Source organism: Pogoniulus pusillus, chromosome 14 (assembly GCF_015220805.1).
Source record: "Pogoniulus pusillus isolate bPogPus1 chromosome 14, bPogPus1.pri, whole genome shotgun sequence".
Classification (NCBI taxonomy): Eukaryota; Metazoa; Chordata; class Aves; order Piciformes; family Lybiidae; genus Pogoniulus; species Pogoniulus pusillus.
This window is the reverse complement of record NC_087277.1, coordinates 29,925,307-29,945,896: the sequence shown is the minus strand read 5'-3', so window position 1 is coordinate 29,945,896 and position 20,590 is coordinate 29,925,307. Positions and strand designations below refer to the sequence as shown.

The 20,590-nt window shown below is 52.8% G+C and overlaps 1 protein-coding gene across 8 annotated transcripts in view; it reads right to left on the bottom strand.

Moving 5' to 3' along the window:
* Positions 1-20,590, bottom strand: part of MATN2 (matrilin 2) — an 81,544-nt gene that overhangs the window by 47,069 nt on the left and 13,885 nt on the right. For all 8 annotated transcript variants that reach the window (XM_064154753.1, XM_064154754.1, XM_064154747.1 and 5 more), the window contains exons 3-5: positions 15,859-16,428; positions 11,061-11,183; positions 1,067-1,189 (exon numbers count right to left, since the gene is read on the bottom strand). In XM_064154753.1, coding sequence (XP_064010823.1) covers positions 1,067-1,189; positions 11,061-11,183; positions 15,859-16,428 — 816 coding nt within the window. The remainder of the gene's footprint in view (positions 1-1,066; positions 1,190-11,060; positions 11,184-15,858; positions 16,429-20,590) is intronic.

Genomic DNA, 20,590 nt, shown 5'->3' with positions numbered 1-20,590 from the left:
CCTTGAGTGCTGTGTTCAGTTCTGGGCCCCCCAGTTTAGGAGGGACATTGAGATGCTTGAGCGTGTCCAGAGAAGGGCAACGAGGCTGGGGAGAGGCCTTGAGCATAGCCCTACGAGGAGAGGCTGAGGGAGCTGGGATTGGTTAGCCTGGAGAAGAGGAGGCTCAGGGGAGACCTTATTGCTGTCTGCAACTACCTGAGGGGAGGTTGTGGCCAGGAGGAGGTTGCTCTCTTCTCTCAGGTGGCCAGCACCAGAACAAGAGGACACAGCCTGAGGCTGTGCCAGGGGAGATTTAGGCTGGAGGTGAGGAGAAAGTTCTTCCCTGAGAGAGTCATTGGGCACTGGAATGGGCTGCCCGGGGAGGTGGTGGAGTCGCCGTCCCTGGAGCTGTTCAAGGCAGGACTGGACGTGGCACTTGGTGCCATGGTCTGGCCTTGAGCTCTGTGCTAAAGGGTTGGACTTGATGGTCTGTGAGGTCTCTTCCAACCCTGATGATACTCTGATACTGTGATACACAGGTACCCATCCAGGTGGGATTGGAGAGGCTTCAGACAAGGAGACTCCACAACCTCCCTGGGCAGCCTGCTCCAGGGCTCTGCCACTCTCGCAGGGAAAAACCTTTGTCTCTGTCCCTGTGGCACCTTCTGTGCTCCAGCTGGCACCCAGTGCCCCTTGACTTGGCCTGAACTCCGCAAGCCTCTGTGCTGCACAACCTCCCTGGGCAACCTGTGCCAGTGTCTCAGCACCCTCACTGCAAACAACTTCAGGATCCTCCCAACATTTTCTTCACCTGTTCAGTGTTCTCAGCCCTGGCTCTGTCCTCCCGACACTGCCCTGCATATGAGGGCAGCCCTCAGGCTCCTCTGCTCCCAGCCCCAGCTCCCTCAGCCTGTCCCCACAGGGAGATGTTCCACCGCCTGCAGCAGCTTTGTGGCTCTCTGCTGGACCCTCTCAAGCAGTTCCCTGAGGTCCCTCTTGAAGTGAGCAGCCCAGAACTGGACACAGCTTTCCCCTGAGTCCCTCTTTGGTGTCAAGAGCAAAGGTGAGCTGCTCAGCTGGTACTCACCGACGCAGCTCTTGCCGTCCGCGTGCAGCTCGTAGCCTTGGTAGCACTGGCAGACGTAGGAGCCGGGCGTGTTGACGCAGATCTGCTGGCAGGAGTGCTGCTCCGCTGCGCACAGCTCCTCAGCTGCAAGGCAGAGCGGCACAGCGCTGAGGCACTCACGCACCGGTGCAACACGGAGCAGCAGACACGCTCCGGCAGGCCACCAGTGGCTCGCTAGGGCTCAGCTCATCCCCGGCGCAGAGGATGCAACCCTCTGCCGAGCGATGGGAGCCAGCCAGAGCGGCCCCTGCAGGCTGAGCTGCTCACTGCTTCCTCTGAAGGCAGCGGCTACGGGCGGGACAACGACTGCTGGTGGGCAAAGGACTACTGGTGGGCCAGTGACTGTCGATGAGCCAATGACTGCTTATGGGCCAATGACTACTGGTTGGCCAATGGCTACTGATAGGCCAATGAATATTGATAGGCCAATGAGTATTGATGAGCCAATGACTACTGATGGGCCAATGACTACTTATGGACCAATGACTATTGATGAGCCAATGACTACTGGTTGGCCAATGACTAATGGTGAGCCAATGACTACCGGTTGGCCAATGGCTACTGATGGGACAATGACTAATGGTGAGCCAATGACTACTGACGGGCCAATGACTACTTATGGACCAATGACTATTGATGAGCCAATGACTACTGATGGACCAATGGCTACTGATGGGCCAATGACTAATGGTGAGCCAATGACTACTGGCTGGCCAATGGCTACTGATGGGCCAATGACTAATGGTGAGCCAATGACTACTGGTTGGCCAATGGCTACTGATGGGCCAATGACTAATGGTGAGCCAATGACTACTGGTTGGCCAATGGCTACTGATGGGCCAATGACTAATGGTGAGCCAATGACTACTGATGGGCCAATGACTACTGATGGGCCAATGACTATTGATGGGCAAATGACTACTGATGGGCCAATGGCTACTGATGGGCCAATGACTAATGGTGAGCCAATGACTACTGATAGGCCAATGACTACTTATGGACCAATGACTATTGATGGGCCAATGAATACTGATGGGCCAATGACTACTTATGGACCAATGACTATTGATGAGCCAATGACTACTGATGAACCAATGGCTACTGATGAACCAATGGCTACTGATGGGCCAATGACTAATGGTGAGCCAATGACTACTGGCTGGCCAATGGCTACTGATGGGACAATGACTAATGGTGAGCCAATGACTACTGATGGGCCAATGACTACTTATGGACCAATGACTATTGATGAGCCAATGACTACTGATGGACCAATGACTACTTATGGACCAATGACTATTGATGAGCCAATGACTACTGATGAACCAATGGCTACTGATGGGCCAATGACTAATGGTGAGCCAATGACTACTGATAGGCCAATGACTACTTATGGACCAATGACTATTGATGGGCAAATGACTACTGATGGGCCAATGACTACTTATGGACCAATGACTATTGATGAGCCAATGACTACTGGTTGGCCAATGGCTACTGATGGGCCAATGACTAATGGTGAGCCAATGACTACTGGCTGGCCAATGGCTACTGATGGGACAATGACTAATGGTGAGCCAATGACTACTGATAGGCCAATGACTACTTATGGACCAATGACTAATGGTGAGCCAATGACTACTGACAGGCCAATGACTACTTATGGACCAATGACTAATGGTGAGCCAATGACTACTGGTTGGCAAATGACTACTGATGGGACAATGACTATTGGTGGACCAATGGCTACTGATGAGTCAATGACTATTGATGAGCCAATGACTACTGATGGGCCAGTGACTATTAGTGGGCCAATGACTACTTATAAACCAATGACTATTGATGACCCAATGACTACCGGTGGGCCAATGACTACTTATGGCCCAATGTCTACTGCTGAGCCAACAATTATTGGCAACCCAATGACTACTGATGAACCAATGACTATGGGGGAGCCAATGACTATTTAAAGACAACAACTATTGATGAGTCAAAGACTATTTTTGAGCCAACAATTATTGGCAACCCAATGACTACTGATGAACCAATGACTGTGGGTGAGCCAATGACTACTTAAAGACAACTATTGATGAGTCAAAGACTATTTTTGAGCCAGTGACTATTGATGAGCCAACGAGTACTGATGAACCAATGACTATGGGTGAGCCAATGACTACTTAAAGACAACAACTATTGATGAGTCAAAGACTATTGATGAGCCAATGACTATTGATGAGCCAATGAGTACTGATGGACTAATGACTATGGGTGAGCCAATGACTACTGATAAGTCAATGATGCCTGCTAGAGTTGCCCAACTGCATGTCACTCTAAAATGTTTGAAGGCTGATCTTCAGGTTTTGTAGAGTAAAAAGAAGAAACAAAACAAAACAAAACAAAACAAATAAAAAATGGAATTAATTTGTGTCCTTTTTTTGTCCTTTGTTTCTCACAACCCTCTTAAATAAATGACTATGAGGTTGGAAGGGGAAAGGTGAGAAACACATAACAGCAGGAGAATTTGGGATAGTTCACTTCTGAGTTGTACCATTTTTTTAGCTTAGTGCAAAATACAGAGCCAGTGACTCCCTCACAAGCAGAAGAGCTCATTAGGAAAGTCACTAAATTCCTCACTGAGGCCAGCACCTGGCTCAACAAAGCACACTGGGCTTTCTTTTCAACAGATGAAAGATTTCTGAGCCCCCCCTCCAAGTTTCCCCAGGGAGAGCTGTGGAAAGTAGAGGAACTTTGTGGTGCTCAAGATCAGGTTCAACACATAATGATCATTTACAGCTATAAAAAAAAAAACCCAAAGACTTTTGGATCATGTTTGAGGAAAGCAGCCAAGAAAACACAAACTTGCTTTTAGAGCTCTCTGCTTCATATCAAGCAGCAGGATCAACTGCATAAACAGTTGGGTAACGCTCTTGTTCCAGCAGAAATATTCACAAATAGAGCATTTTCCAGCTCTTTTCAGATCCATTTCCTCTTTTCTCTTATTTTCACAGCATCACAGAATGTCAGGGGCTGGAAGGGACCTTCAAAGCTCAGCCAGTCCAACTCTGCTGCAGAGCAGTCTCTCCTGTACCAGATCACACAGGAACACAGCCAGGCAGGTTTTGAGTATCTCCAGAGAGGGAGACTCCACAGCCCCCCTGGGCAGCCTGTGCCAGGGCTCTGGCACCCTCACAGGGAAAAATTCTCCTTGTGTTTCCATGGAACTTCCTATGCCTCAGCTGCCACCCACTGCCCCTTGTGCTGGGACTGGGAATTTCCTATGCTCAGCTGCTACCCACTGCCCCTTGTGCTGGGGTTGGGAACTTCCTATGCCTCAACTCCCACCCATTGCCCCTTGTGCTGGGGTTGGGAACTGCCTATGCCTCAACTCCCACCCATTGCCCCTTGTGCTGGGGTTGGGAACTGCCTATGCCTCAACTCCCACCCATTGCCCCTTGTGCTGGGGTTGGGAACTGCCTATGCCTCAACTCCCACCCATTGCCCCTTGTGCTGGGGTTGGGCACCACCCAATAGAGCCTGGCTCCAGCCTCTGGGCACTCACCCTGCACAGCTTTAGAACCATCAATGATTTGGCATCACCCAGCAGAGCCTGACTCCAGCCTCTGGGCACTCACCCTGCACAGCTTTAGAACCATCAATGATTTGGCATCACCCAGCAGAGCCTGACTCCAGCCTCTGGGCACTCACCCTGCACAGCTTTAGAACCATCAATGATTTGGCATCACCCAGCAGAGCCTGGCTCCAGCCTCTGGGCACTCACCCTGCACAGATTTAGAACCATGAATGATTTGGCATCACCCAGCAGAGCCTGGCTCCAGCCTCTGGGCACTCACCCTGCACAGCTTTAGAACCATCAATGATTTGGCATCACCCAGCAGAGCCTGACTTCAGCCTCTGGGCACTCACCCTGCACAGCTTTAGAACCATCAATGATTTGGCATCACCCAGCAGAGCCTGACTCCAGCCTCTGGGCACTCACCCTGCACAGCTTTAGAACCATGAATGATTTGGCATCACCCAGCAGAGCCTGACTCCAGCCTCTGGGCACTCACCCTGCACAGCTTTAGAACCATGAATGATTTGGCATCACCCAGCAGAGCCTGGCTCCAGCCTCTGGGCACTCACCCTGCACAGCTTTAGAACCATGAATGATTTGGCATCACCCAGCAGAGCCTGACTCCAGCCTCTGGGCACTCACCCTGCACAGCTTTAGAACCATCAATGATTTGGCATCACCCAGCAGAGCCTGACTCCAGCCTCTGGGCACTCACCCTGCACAGCTTTAGAACCATCAATGATTTGGCATCACCCAGCAGAGCCTGGCTCCAGCCTCTGGGCACTCACCCTGCACAGCTTTAGAACCATGAATGATTTGGCATCACCCAGCAGAGCCTGGCTCCAGCCTCTGGGCACTCACCCTGCACAGCTTTAGAACCATGAATGATTTGGCATCACCCAGCAGAGCCTGGCTCCAGCCTCTGGGCACTCACCCTGCACAGCTTTAGAACCATGAATGATTTGGCATCACCCAGCAGAGCCTGACTCCAGCCTCTGGGCACTCACCCTGCACAGCTTTAGAACCATCAATGATTTGGCATCACCCAGCAGAGCCTGACTCCAGCCTCTGGGCACTCACCCTGCACAGCTTTAGAACCATGAATGATTTGGCATCACCCAGCAGAGCCTGGCTCCAGCCTCTGGGCACTCACCCTGCACAGCTTTAGAACCATCAATGATTTGGCATCACCCAGCAGAGCCTGGCTCCAGCCTCTGGGCACTCACCCTGCACAGCTTTAGAACCATGAATGAGGTCACCTCTCAGTCTCCTCCAAGCCCCAAGCCCCAGCTCCCTCAGGCTCTCCTCGTAAGGCAGTTGTTCCACTCTCCTCAGTACTTTTGTGGCTCTGTGCTGGACTCTCTCAAGCAGTTCCTTGAGGTCCTTCTTGGAGTGAGTGGCCCAGAACTCAACACAATATTCCAGATGCAGCCTCCCCAGGGCAGAGCAGAGGGGGAGGAGAACCTCTCTCAATCTACTATCCACAGCCCTTCTAATCCACCCCAGAATGGCCTTGGCCTTCTTGGTCACCAGAGCACATTGCTGGCTCATGGTCAACCTTCCATCCACTAGGACCCCCAGGTCCTACCTGTTGTACATTAATGTATGGTTTGAACAGATCCAGAGGTGAAGTGAAACAACAGCAGTATAAGGAGCTAAAGACCAGGGAAAGGAGACAAACCCAGGCCAGCACCTGGCACTGCTCCCCTCCAGAGGTTAGGGCACGGGGTGGAAAAGGAACAGCAAAGCAATCCCAATGAAATGAGTGGAAGAACGTTTCACCTTCAATAAAAGCTTCTCCCCTCTTCTTTTTCTGTGGAGAATAGCCCAGCAGCCTTGCTGGTCTTGTTTTCTTTCTCTTTTCTCTCCTTCCTTTCCTTTGCCCCTCTCTTTTCTTCCTTATTCTCTTTTCTTCCTTAGTCTCTCTTCTTCCTTATTCTCTTTCTTCCTTAGTCTCTCTTCTTCCCTATTCTCTTTCTTCCTTAGTCTCTCTCCCTTCCCTTAACCTGTCCTCTCCCCTCCCATACCCTGTTCTCTCCCCTCCTTCCCCTGTTCTCTCCTCTCCCCTCCCCTGCCCCGTCTCCTCCTCTCCCCTGTCCTCTTCCCTCCCATACCCTGTTCTCCTCTCCTCTCCTCTCCTCTCCTCTCCTCTCCTCTCCTCTCCTCTCCTCTCCTCTCCTCTCCTCTCCTCTCCTCTCCTCTCCTCTCCTCTCCTCTCCTCTCCTCTCCTCTCCTCTCCTCTCCTCTCCTCTCCTCTCCTCTCCTCTCCTCTCCTCTCCTCTCCTCTCCTCTCCTCTCCTCTCCTCTCCTCTCCTCTCTTCCCTCCCCTCCCCTTCCCTCCCCTCCCCTCCCCTCCCCCTCCCCTCCCCTCCCCCTCCCCTCCCCTCCCCTCCCCCTCCCCTCCCCTCCCCTCCCTTCCCCTTCTCTTTTCTCCCCTTTTCTCTCCTCCCCTCTCTATTCTTCTTTCTCCTGCTTTATCTCATTTCTATTTTTTTCCTTTCTTTCTCTTTCTTTCTTTCTCTCTTTCTTTCTTTCTTTCTTTCTTTCTTTCTTTCTTTCTTTCTTTCTTTCTTTCTTTCTTTCTTTCTTTCTTTCTTTCTTTCTTTCTTTCTCTCTCTTTCTCTCTTTCTCTCTTTCTTTCTCTCTTTCTTTCCTTTTCTTTCTTATTTCTCTTTTTTTGCTTTCCTTTTCTCTCTTTTCTTCATTTTTTACTCTTTACTTATCTCTTCTTTTCTTTTACTTCCTCTTCTTTTATTTCTTTTCCATTTGCTTCTCATCTTTCCTTTTTTTTTTACTTTTTTTCTGGTTTTCTTCTTTTTTTCTTTTTTTTCCACTTTCTTTTTTTCTCTTTTCTTCATTTTTTTCCTCTTTACTTCTCTTTTCTTCTTTTCTTTACTTTCTTTTCTCTTCTTTTATTTATTTTCCATTTATTTCTCTTCTTTCCCTTTTTATCCTTTTTTCTTCTTTTTTTTTCACTTTCCTTTTTTTCGCTTTTCTTCATTTTTTCCTCTTTACTTCTCTTTTCTTTTCTTTTACTTTATTTCCTCTTCTTTTACTTCTTTTCCATTTGCTTTCCTTTTTTCTCTTTTTTCTTCTTTTCTTTCCCTTTTTATCCTTTTTTCTTCTTTTTTTCCACTTTCCTTTTTTCCCCTTTTCTTCATTTTTTCCTCTTTACTTCTTTTCTTCTACTTTCTTTTCTCTTCTTTTATTTTTTTCCATTTATTTCTCTTCTTTCATTTTTTCCCTTTTTTTCCACTTTCATTTTTCTCTTTCCTTCACTTTTTTCTCTTTCCTTCTTTTTTCTTCTTTTCTTTTACTTTATTTTCTCTTCTTTTAATTCATTTCCATTTGTTTCTCTTCTTTCCATTTTTCTTTTTCCTTTACTTTTTCTTTTTTTCCACTTTCATTTTTCTCTTTCCTTCACTTTTTTCTCTTTCCTTCTTTTTTCTTCTTTTCTTTTACTTTCTTTTCTCTTGTTTTAATTCCTTTCCATTTGTTTCTCTTCTTGCCATTTTTTCTTTTTCCTTTACTTTTCCCCTTTTTCCTTTTTTCCCCTTTTTTCTCCTTTTTCACTTTTTTCACATTTCCCCCCCTTCTTCCCCCTTTTTCCCTTTTTCCCTTTTTTCCCCCTTTCCCCTTTTTTCCCCCCTTTTTTCTTTTTCTCCCTTTTTTTTCCTTTTCCCCCTTTTTTCCCTTTTTTCCCCCTTTTTCTCTTCCCCCCCCCCTTTTCCCCTTTCTTTCCCTTTTTTTTCCTTTTTTCCCTTTTTTACACTTTTTTCCCTTTTCCCCTTTTTTCCCCTTTCCCCCTTTTTTCTCCCTTTTTTTCTCTCCCTTTTTTTTATTTTCCCCCTTTTTTCCCTTTTTTACCCCTTTTTCCCTTTCTTTCCCTTTTTTCCCTTTTTTCCCCTTTTTCCCTTTTTTCCCCTTTTCCCCTTTTCCCCCTTTTTTTCGTTTTTTCCCTTTTTTTCCCTTTTTCCCCTTTTTTCCCCCTTTTTTCCCCCTTTTTTTAACCTCATTTTTTCCTATACCTTTTCCTTATGCTAACCACAGGGAAACCTTTTCTCCTCCACAGTAAGACATCATTTTTCTTCTCCTGAACTAATCTGGCAGTGCTCTGGATGAAGGACTAAAGCAACCACTTAGCCAAACCCCAGCTGCAGCCTTTCCCAGCCTGCAGCAAGGCTGCCACAGGAGTGCTGATGGCAGCCGTTTGGTTAGGTCCTTTTAAGGAGTGAACAGAGCCTCAATGTTCACTGTCAGCCTGGAAGAGGGCAGACAAATGGAGAGAGGATAACCTGAGGCAGATGCCACTCAACTTCTCTGCACTGTTTGATGTGGAAAGTGTTAAGGTATATATGTGAGGTCATGATCTGCCCAGGGCAGAGCTGACAAATACATCCAAGCTTTAGCTAAACACATCTGGTTCGTGTCTATTATGGAGTGCACTAAACATAAACACGATGGAGACCTCTTTTACTCAGAGGTCGCATGAGGAACACTTCATCTCTGTGCACTTCTGAACCAGCAGGAGGTAATGGAGGTAACTGAAATGGGCACAGACTGGGAGGGGATTCTGTTGCCCTTAGGTCACTTAGTGCAGGCTTGCTCCCCCTTTCCTCATGAATCCTGCTCCTTGTTTGGTGAGCTTTGAGACACAGGCATAGAATGGCTTCATTTGGAAGGGACCACAGAGCTCAGCCAGTTCCAACCCACTGCCATAGGCAGGGACACTTCCCACTAGAACAGGTCACTCAAAGCCCCATCCAACCTGGCCTTGAACAATCCAGGGTGTTCCTTGATCACATTGGGTGCTTCTGTGCTCCACAACCTCCCTGGGCAACCTGTGCCAGTGTCTCACCACCCTCAACCTGTGCCAGTGTCTCACCACCCTCACTGCAAACAACTTCTTCCTCACATCCACTTTCCATCTCCCCTCTGACACTTCAAACCCATTCCTCCTCCTCCTGGCATTCCCAGACCTTGTCCATAGTCCCTCCCCAGCCCTCCTGCAGCCCCCTGCAGATCCTGCAAGGCCACTCCAAGGGCTCCTCCAAGCCTTCTCCTCTCCAGCCTGCACAGCCCCAACTCTCTCAGCCTGGCCTCACAGCAGAGCTGCTGCAGCCCTCTCAGCATCTTGGTGGCCTCCTCTGCACTGCCTCCAACACTTCCCTGTGCTGCTTGTGCTGGGGGCTGCAGACCTGCCCCCAGGGCTGCAGGTGGGGTGTGAGGAGAGCAGAGCCAAGGGGCACAATCCCCTCCCTTGCCCTGTGCCCACACTGCTCTGGCTGTAGCCCAGCACAGGGTTGTGTCTGGGCTGCACTCACCCTGCAGCCTCCTGTGGAGCTTTGCATCAGCCCAGACCCCCAGGGGCTGTTCCTCAGGGCTGCTCTCAGCCATTCCTCACCCAGCCTGGCATTGCTCTGACCCAGGTGCAGGACCTTACACTTGGCCCTGTTGAATGCCCTGAGGTTGGCCTGGGCACAGCTCCGCAGCCTGTGCAGATCCTTTTGGATGTGTTCCTGTGTGACCTGAGCTAGATTGTCCGATCCTGCACTGGCAGGAGGTTTGGATTCAGTGATCTCTTTGGGTCCCTTCCAACCTCTAACATCTTGTGAGATTGTGGAAGGAACCTTCAGAGATCATCCAGTCCAACCTCCCCAGGATCATCCAGGACAGGTCCCACAGGAACACATCCAGACAGGTCTTGAAAGGCTCCAGGAAAGGAGACTCCACAACCTCTCTGGGCAGCTTGCTCTGGGACTCTGCCACCCTCAAAGTAAAGAAGTTCCTTCTCAAATTTAGATGGAACTTCCTATGATCAAGTTTATCAAAACATTTACCAAGACACTGTAGCCAAAACATCTGGAGCTCTCTGCTGCCCTGGCAGCTTTGTCCATCACAGCTCAGCCAGCCCAACCTAGCACCCAGCCCTGCCCAACCAACCAGACCATGGCACTAAGTGCCCCAGCCAGGCTTGGCTGCAACACCTCCAGCCACGGCCACTCCACCACCTCCCTGGGCAGCCCATTCCAATGCCAATCACTCTCTCTGCCAGCAACTTCCTCCTCACATCCAGCCTAGACCTGCCCTGGCACAACTTGAGGCTGTGTCCCCTTCTTCTGGTGCTGGCTGCCTGGCAGCAGAGTTCAACCCCACCTGGCTACAGCCTCCCTGCAGGCAGCTGCAGGCAGCAATGAGCTCTGCCCTGAGCCTCCTCTGCTGCAGGCTGCACCCCCCCCAGCTCCCTCAGCCTCTCACAGGGCTGTGTCTCCTCCTTCTGTTGTAGTTTACCACTAATGAAATGCCAAGCTCTGTCCCTCCCTCTGAGCCCAGCAAAAAGCACTCTTTGGGAGCATGAAGAAAGCCAGAAGGAGAACCTACTGCTGCAGGTCTTGTGGTCAGCATTCAGGATGTATCCTTGCTTGCAGCTGCAGCTGTAGGAGCCAGGAGTGTTAATGCAGAAGTGGTCACAGCCATGCTCGACGACACTGCACATGTGGGGCACTGAAAGAGACAAAGGGAAGAGGTTACCCACTGCTGGCCTTACTCACTTGTGCCCACAGAATTAAGCCAGGAAACATAACAAGGAGCACACTTTGGGGAATTGGTTTGGAAGTTTCATGTTCAGTGTGGACAGCAGTGAGAAAAAGGGAAACTTACAGCATTCCTTCCTCAAATTAGGAACTGAGCCATAGGATCCTAGAGTGGATCAGGATGGAAGGGACCTCAGAGATCACCTAGTCCTGTCTCCCTGCCACAGGCAGGGACACCTCTCAGCTAGACTCAGCTGCTCAAGGTCTCATCCAACCTGGCCTTGGGCACCCCCAGGCAGGAGGCAGCCACAGCCTCCCTGGGCAGCCTGTTCCAACCTCTCACTGAAGAACTTCTTCCTCAGCTCCAGTCTAACCCTGCTCTGCCTCAGCTTCAAACCATTCCCCCTTGGCCTGGTTCTGGACACCCTCAGGAGAAGTTCCTCTGCAGCCTTCCTGCAGGATCCCTTCAGGCTCTGGCAGCAGCTCTGAGCTGCCCCTGGAGCCTTCTCCTCTGCAGGCTGCACCCCCCCAGCTCCCTCAGCCTGTGCTCACAGCAGAGCTGCTCCAGCCCTGGCAGCATCTTTGTGGCCTCCTCTGGCCTCACTCCAGTCCTTCTTCTGCTGGGAACACCAGAACTGGAGGCAGCATTGGAGGTGAGGTCTGAGCAGAGCCCAGGGGCAGAATGCCCTCTCCTGCCCTGCTGCCCACACTGCTGTGGCTGCAGCCAGCACACAGCTGCCTGCTGGGCTGCATGAGGGCACTGCTGGCTGCTGGGGAGCTGCTCTGTCTGGCTGACTCTGGTGGCATGAAATTACACGTGGAACAGAGAGCTGAACGCAGCAGTGATTACATGGTGGTGCCAGCAAGCAATGAAACAGCCTTACCACATCCAAACTGAGACAGTGAGTGGGATTTAAGTGCAAACTGCTCTAGAGAACATTCAATTTCTGGGGCTTGGCACTTAGGGACATGATTTAGTGTTGACTCTTCAGTGCTTGGTGAAAAGTTGACCTGGGTGATCTGGAAGGTCTCCTCCAACAGACATATTCTCTGATTCTAGAGAGTTTGATTTATCTCTGTGCCACAGAGTCCTTGTTTGACTTCAGGGGAGACTGGAGGGCTGGGCCCAAAGAGTGGTGGTGAATAGTGCCACAGCCAGTGGTGTCACTGGTGGTGTGCCCCAGGGATCAGTGCTGGGCACAGCCCTGTTCAATGTCTTTATTGATGATCTGGAGCAGGGGATTGAGTCCAGCAGCAGTAAGTTTGCAGATGGCACCAAGCTAGGAGCAGCTGTGGAGCTGCTGGAGAGGAGGAGAGCCCTGCAGAGGGACCTGGCCAGGCTGGATGGGTGGGCAGAGGCCAAGGGGATGAGACTGAACAAGGCCAAGGGCAGGGTTCTGCACTTTGGCCACAACAACCCCAAGCAGCACTACAGGCTGGGGCCAGAGTGGCTGAGAGCAGGCAGGCAGAGAGGGAGCTGGGGGTGCTGGCAGAGAGGAGTTGCAGAGGAGGCAGCAGTGCCCAGGTGGGCAGCAGAGCCAATGGCATCCTGGGCTGGCTCAGGAGCAGTGTGGGCAGCAGGACAAGGGAGGTTCTTGTGCCCCTGTGCTCAGCACTGCTCAGGACACCCCTGCAGTGCTGTGTCCAGTTCTGGGCTCCTCCATTGCAGAGAGATGTTGAGGTGCTGGAAGGTGTTTGGAGAAGGGCAGCAAGGCTGGGGAGGGGCCTGGAGCACAGCCCTGTGAGGAGAGGCTGAGGGAGCTGGGGGGGTGCAGCCTGCAGCAGAGGAGGCTCAGGGCAGAGCTCATTGCTGCCTGCAGCTGCCTGCAGGGAGGCTGTAGCCAGGTGGGGTTGGGCTCTGCTGCCAGGCAAGTAGCACCAGAAGAAGGGGACACAGCCTGGAGCTGTGCCAGGGCAGGTCTAGGCTGGATGTTGTTAGGAAGTTGCTGGCAGAGAGAGAGATTGGCACTGGAATGGGCTGCCCAGGGAGGTGGTGGAGTGGCTGTGGCTGGAGGTGTTGCAGCCAAGCCTGGCTGGGGCACTTAGTGCCATGGTCTGGTTGGTTGGGCAGGGCTGGGTGCTAGGTTGGGCTGGCTGAGCTTGGAGGCCTCTTCCATGCTGGTTGATTCTGTGATTCTGTGATCACATCTATTTGGATTAAAATTGAGCTGTACAACTCCAGTGTATTTACAGGACCCTGTTCGGTCAGAAACCAAACCTAACTAAAACACCCCAAGTACCTGGCACTTGTAATGGAGTTGATTCTAAAGCCCAGTGACAAAAAGGGTTGAGCCAGAACACAAACCAAACACCCCAAGGACCTGGCACTTGTGATGGATTTGATTCTGGAGCTCAGTGATAAAAAAGGTTCAGCCAGAACACAAACCAAACACCCCAAGGACCTGGCACTTGTGATGGATTTGATTCTGGAGCTCAGTGATAAAAAAGGGTTGAGCCAGAACACAAACCAAACACCCCAAGGACCTGGCACTTGTGATGGATTTGATTCTAAAGCTGAGTGGCAAAAAGAGTTCAGTTAGAAAACCAAACCAAACACCCCAAGTGCCTGGCACTTGTGATGGATTTGCTTCTGAAACTCAGTGACCAAAATGCAGTAAGGTGAAGTTTTGAAGCCTTTGCTGCTCCTCCTGCTGGAACTCTCAAGCCCAGTTTCAGTTTACTCTTTCTTGATGTGAAATGGATCTTCCTGGGCCAGCTAATCACACAGCAAGGAATAAACAGGAACCAATCCATTATCTGGTGGATGTCTGTGCTGGGGTTGGTGCTGATGCAGTTCAGCTGGAGCCTTGGTGCTCTTTGAAACAGTTGTGGAAAAGGCCAAGGAAGGAAAATTCTCCAGATCCCCCTGACAATAAAGGCTCAGTTCTCTTCTGGCAGGAGCAGCCCCAAAGAGGAGTGAGCATTCAGTCTCCCCATGCATTCTTTGTTTTTTGCTGGGCTCTGCTGAAAATGCCTCAGCTCAGTGCCAAATCTCTATGAAAATCTTTCATAATTACATCTCAGGACCAAAAAAAAACCAAAACCCCAACGACCACTCCAAAGGAAAATTATATTAAGTATAATTTAGGATGGATTAGGATGGATAAATAATAATCTCCTTTTTTTTTTGTTTAAGTAATCAAAAAACAACCACAGAAGGGTAAGAGTTGGAAGGGACCTGGAAAGCTCATCCAGTTCAACCCCCCCCTGCCACAGCAGCATCACCCAGGGCAGCTCACACAGGAGCACATCCAGGTGGGGTTGGAAAGGCTCCAGAGGAGACTCCACAACCTCTCTGGGCAGCCTGCTCCAGGGCTCTGCCACCCTCACAGAGAAGTTTCCCCTCCTGTTTCTGTGGCTCTGCTCCAGCTGGCACTCAGTGCCCCTTGACAGAAGGAATCAGAATCATAGAATCAACCAAGTTGTCCTGCCCTTGGCCAGCCCTGAGCAGAGCCTGGCTGCATCCTCCTGACACTGCCCTGCACATCTTGATCAGCAGCACTGGGGGCAGCCCTCAGGCTCCTCTGCTGCCAGCTCCCAGCCCCAGCTCCCTCAGCCTGGCCTCACAGGAGATGTTCCACTGCCTGCAGCAGCTTTGTGGCTCTGTGCTGGACACTTTCCAGCAGTTTGCTGAAGTTCCACATGAAGTGAGAGGCACAGAGCTGGGCATCTGATATACTGGAGAGTGTCCCTGCTGACTGAGGGGGGGGTTGAGCTGGGTGACCTTTAGAGGTCATCTTTCAGCCCAGCTCATTCTGTGATTCTGCAACAATCATCATGCATAATTCCAAGAGAGCCACTGGCATCCTGGGCTGGCTCAGGAGCAGTGTGGGCAGCAGGACCAGGGAGGTTCTTCTGCCCCTGTGCTCAGCACTGCTCAGGCCACCCCTGGAGTGCTGTGTCCAGTTCTGGGCTCCTCCATTGCAGAGAGATGTTGAGGTGCTGGAAGGTGTTTGGAGAAGGGCAGCAAGGCTGGGGAGGGGCCTGGAGCACAGCCCTGTGAGGAGAGGCTGAGGGAGCTGGGGGGGTGCAGCCTGCAGCAGAGGAGGCTCAGGGCAGAGCTCATTGCTGCCTGCAGCTGCCTGCAGGGAGGCTGTAGCCAGGTGGGGTTGGGCTCTGCTGCCAGGCACCCAGCAACAGAAGAAGGGGACACAGTCTGGAGCTGTGCCAGGGCAGGTCTAGGGTGGATGTGAGGAGGAAGTTGCTGGCAGAGAGAGTGATTGGCATTGGAATGGGCTGCCCAGGGAGGTGGTGGAGTGGCTGTGGCTGGAGGTGTTCTTGCCAAGCCTGGCTGGGGCACTTAGTGCCATGGTCTGGTTGGTTGGGCAGGGCTGGGTGCTAGGTTGGGCTGGCTGAGCTTGGAGCTCTCTTCCAGCCTGCTGGATTCTATGGTTCTCTTGCCTTGGCTTAGCTGCTAAACCAAGTAAGAACCAGGAAACAGCCCAGATTGGGTTGACCTTTGTTTGGTTGTTCGGTTTTGCATCTTCTCAAGGAAAGAAGCCCCTCAGCTAGCCGAGCGGGCAGGGCTGGGTGCTGGGCTGGGCTGGCTGAGCTTGGAGCTCTCTTCCAGCCTGCTGGACTCTGTGACGCTGTGATCCTCGCTGAACCTCCCCCTGCGCCCTGGCACCCGCACACCAGCTGCTTACCGCAGAGCCTGGCCTGGAAGGCGGAGGTGAGGCTCTCGATCTGGCTGAAGTTGGCCACCAGGAAGACGTGCTCCTCGTGCGGCTCGCTGCCGATGGCCCGCAGCGTGTTCAGATCCACGCTCCCCACCCCGATGGCGAAGATCAGCACCCCCGCGTTGCGCGCCCTGGCGGCCACCTCCGCCACGGGGTCCTGGGGCCGTCCGTCCGTCACGATCATGATGACGCGCGGCACGTGCTGCGCCCGCGGCCGGGCCCCCTCCGCCTCCGCGAAGGCGATGCTGAGCGCGTACTGCAGCGCCAGGCCCGTCATGGTGCCCGTCGCCAGGCGCACCATCCGCCTCACCGCCCGCTCCAGGTCCTGCTTCCTGCTGAAGGTCTTCAGGGCGAACTCCTGCTTGACGGTGCTGCCGTACTGCAGCAGCGCCACGCGGGTGGCGTCGGGACGCACGTCCAGGAACCGCAGCATGCTCACGAGGAACTCCTTCACCTGCTCGAAGTCGTGCGGCCGCACGCTGCGGGAGCTGTCGATGATGAAGACCAGGTCCAGGCGCTTGCTGCTGCAAGGGTTCGCTGCAAAGGCAAAGCGCAGACGGGTTCAGGGGGACCCTCGCACCTCAGATCTGCTGTCTGAGTGCTGGAGAATGCAGACTGGTTCAGCGGGACCCTCACACCTCAGATCTGCTGTCTGAGTGCTGGAGAATGCAGACTGGTTCAGGGGGACCCTCACATCTCAGACCTGTTGTCTGAGTGCTGGAGAATGCAGACTGGTTCAGGGGGACCCTCACATCTCAGATCTGTTGTCTGAGTGCTGGAGAATGCAGACTGGTTCAGGGGGACCCTCACATCTCAGACCTGTTGTCTGAGTGCTGGAGAATGCAGACTGGTTCAGGGGGACCCTCACATCTCAGATCTGCTGTCTGAGTGCTGGAGAATGCAGACAGGTTCAGGGGGACCCTCACGTCTCAGATCTGTTGTCTAAGTGCTGGAGAATGCAGACAGGTTCAGGGGGACCCTCACATCTCAGATCTGCTGAGTGCTGGAGAATGCAGACTGGTTCAGGGGGACCCTCACATCTCAGATCTGTTGTCTGAGTGCTGGAGAATGCAGACTGGTTCAGGGGGACCCTCACATCTCAGACCTGTTGTCTGAGTGCTGGAGAATGCAGACAGGTTCAGGGGGACCCTCACATCTCAGATCTGCTGTCTGAGTGCTGGAGAATGCAGACAGGTTCAGGGGGACCCTCCCCTCACATCTCAGATCTGCTGTCTGAGTGCTGGAGAATGCAGACTGGCTCAGGGAGACCCTCACACCTCAGGCCTGTTGTCTGAGTGCTGGAGAATGCAGACTGGTTCAGGGGGACCCTCGCACCTCAGGCCTGTTGTCTGAGTGCTGGAGAATGCAGACTGGTTCAGGGGGACCCTCACATCTCAAGCCTGTTGTCTGAGTGCTGGAGAATGCAAACAGGCTCAGGGGGACCCTCACATCTCAGGCCTGTTGTATGAGTGCTGGAGAATGCAGACTGGTTCAGGGGGACCCTTGCACCTCAAGACTGTTGTCTGAGTGCTGGAGAATGCAGACTGGTTCAGGGGGACCCTCACATCTCAGATCTGCTGTCTGAGTGCTGGAGAATGCAGACAGGTTCAGTGGGACCCTCACATCTCAGATCTGCTGTCTGAGTGCTGGAGAATGCAGACAGGTTCAGGGGGACCCTCACATCTCAGATCTGCTGTCTAAGTGCTGGAGAATGCAGACAGGTTCAGTGGGACCCTCACATCTCAGATCTGCTGTCTAAGTGCTGGAGAATGCAGACAGGTTCAGGGGGACCCTCGCACCTCAAGACTGTTGTCTGAGTGCTGGAGAATGCAGACAGGTTCAGGGGGAACTTGGCATGAAGCAGGGTTTGCATGCCCAAAGCACAGCTCCCAGTGACATCAGCTGCAGCTGGGACTGCTCAGCACTTCTGCAAGTAAAACCTCAGCATTTGCAGGGTGTAATGAGTGGCCTTGGCCCTTGGACTCACTCAGCACAGCACAGAAACTCTCTGGCTGCATCAGAGAGGAAAGCCCTGGCGGGCACAGTGCCACTCGACTTGGCCAGGAGACCACTCACAGCTTCCCTGAAATCTGCAGTCTCAGCAGCCTTGTTTTTGCAACAGCCCCTGCAGGAGAAACAGTAGAGTGGACATCCCTCAGCCCCATCTGCAGCACTGTGCCCAGTTTTGGGTTCCCCAGCTCAAGAGAGACAGGGCTGCACTGGAGGGAGTCCAATGGAGAGCTGCAAGGGTGACTGAGAGACTTGAACATCTCTGCTCTGTGAGCCCTGTGGGGATTGAGAAGCTGTCAGACTTCAGAGATCCTCCTGCAGCTCCTGTGTGCACCTGGGGGCTGTGTCTCCTCAGGAGCTGCTCCCAGCCATCAGGCTGTCCTCTGGACACGGCTCTGGGGAAGCACAGTGGGAATGGTTTACACAGACCTCAAGTCTGGAGAGGAGAAAGGCTGCAAGGATGCTGAAGGGTCTGGAGCACTGCCTGAGGAGGAGAGGCTGAGAGCCCTGGGGCTGCTTAGTCTGCAGAGGAGAAGGCTGAGAGGGGATCTGGGCAATGTCTATCAAGAGCTGAGGGCTGGGGGTCAGGGACAGCCTCTGCTCACTTGTGCCCTGGCACAGCACAAGGGGCAAGGGATGGAAACTGCAGCACAGGAAGCTGCAGCTCAGCATGAGGAAGAACTTCTTGAGTGTAAGGGTCCCAGAGCCCTGGCACAGGCTGCCCAGAGAGGCTGTGAAGTCTCCTCCTCTGGAGCCCTGTCTGGATGTGTTCCTGTGTGACCTGTGTTAGACTCCATGCTCCTGCCCTGGCAGAGGGGTTGGACTGGGAGATCCCCAGAGGTCCCTTCCAACACTTAGCATCCTGTCAATAAAGCTACCAAGAATGCTCCCCAGACTGCAGTGGCATCTTCTGAGCTCAGATACCCCAAGTCACTCACGTCTCTTATTGTCCAACCCAATCCCACTCCAGCACTCTGCCTTGTGCACTGAGTGAGGCAAATGCTTGGTGGAAAAGTGTACCCAGAGGCCATGCCAGGCAGCACCAGTGGGCCAGGCCAACTGGGCTCCACTGGAGAAACACCTGTCTGGAGACAAGGCTGTGCATGAGCTCACTTGTGCCTGCTGCTGAGTGCTGAGTACCACCCTTCTGCCAAGGGCAGGGGGCAGAAACAGGCCTGCCCTCAGCTGTTCACTCAGAGGCCCCTTTCATAGATCACCCAGAACGTTGGTGGGCACAGGATAAAAGTCATAGCATCACAGAACCAGTCAGGGCTGGAAGGGAGCACAAGGAGCAGCCAGTGCCAACCCCCCTGCCATGCCCAGGGACACCTACCCTAGAGCAGGCTGCACACAGCCTCAGCCAGCCTGGCCTCAAACACCTCCAGCCATGGGGCCTCAACCCCCTCCCTGGGCAACCCATTCCAGCCTCTCACCACTCTCCTGCTCAACAACTTCCTCCTCACCTCCAGCCTCACTCTCCCCACCTCCAGCTCTGCTCCATCCCCCCCACTCCTGACACTTCCTCACAGCCTCAAAAGTCCCTCCTCAGCTTTTCTGTAGCCCCCTTCAGATGCTGGAAGGCCACAAGAAGGTCCCCTGGGAGCCTCCTCTGCTCCAGCCTGCACAGCCCCAACTCTTTCAGTCTGTGCTCACAGCAGAGCTGCTGCAGCCTCTGAGCATCCTCCTGGCCCTGCTCTGGACACTCTCCAGCATCTCCACAGCCCTCTTGTCTCAGGGGCTCCAGAACTGGATGCAGTACTCCAGGTGGGGTCTCAGCAGAGCAGAGCAGAGGGGCAGAATCCCCTCCCTGGCCCTGCTGGCCACACTGCTGCTGCTGCAGCCCAGGCTCTGCTTGCTCTCTGGGCTGTAAGTGCACACTGCTGGCTCCTGTGGAGCTTCTCCTCCAGCAGCACCCCCAAGTCCCTCTCCCCAGGGCTGCTCTCCAGCCCCTCACTGCCCAGCCTGCATTGGTGCTTGGCATTGCCCCGACCCAGCTGCAGGACCTTGCCCTTGGTCTTGTTGAAGCTCCTGAGCTTGGCTTGTGCCCACCTCTGCAGCCTGCCCAGGTCCCTCTGGATGCACACAGTTGCTCCCCTCTCATCTGCTCATCTTGTGACCTGTTCTCAGAAGGCCACCAGGTTTGTCAGATGGACTTTGTTAAGATAAAATACAATAAAATGCAACTCCAGCTGGGTGATGTTTGGAAGAGTGGCAGTCAGCAAGCCCCTCAAATAAATTCTCAGCTGTCCTTTTGCAGCAGTTGGATGCTTTTGCACTTGCTCTGGAGCCCAGAACCCCTTTTTCACACCAGCTCTCCAACAGGGAACTTCCTCACAGCTTTGGCAACTATCCTTGTGCCCAAAAGTCGTTTGCCTTCCAGTCCTCTTATGAGAAGTGACATCCTCATTGAAAAGAGCTACTCATCTGGAAACCTGCTCCCAGGGCAGCAGAACTTTTTGTGTTGCCTATGAAAAGGTTAGGGAAACTCCCAGTGGGAGCTGTACTGACCAGAGGCCAAGCCAGGAGAGGCAAGACAAGGACAGAGAAGGCAAGGAAAAGCCAAGTCAGTAGTACCTAGAATCACAGAATGGTTTAGATTGCAGATGACACCAAGCTAGGAGCAGCTGTGGAACTGTTGGAGGGTAGGAGAGCCCTGCAGAGGGACCTGGCCAGGCTGGATGGGTGGGCA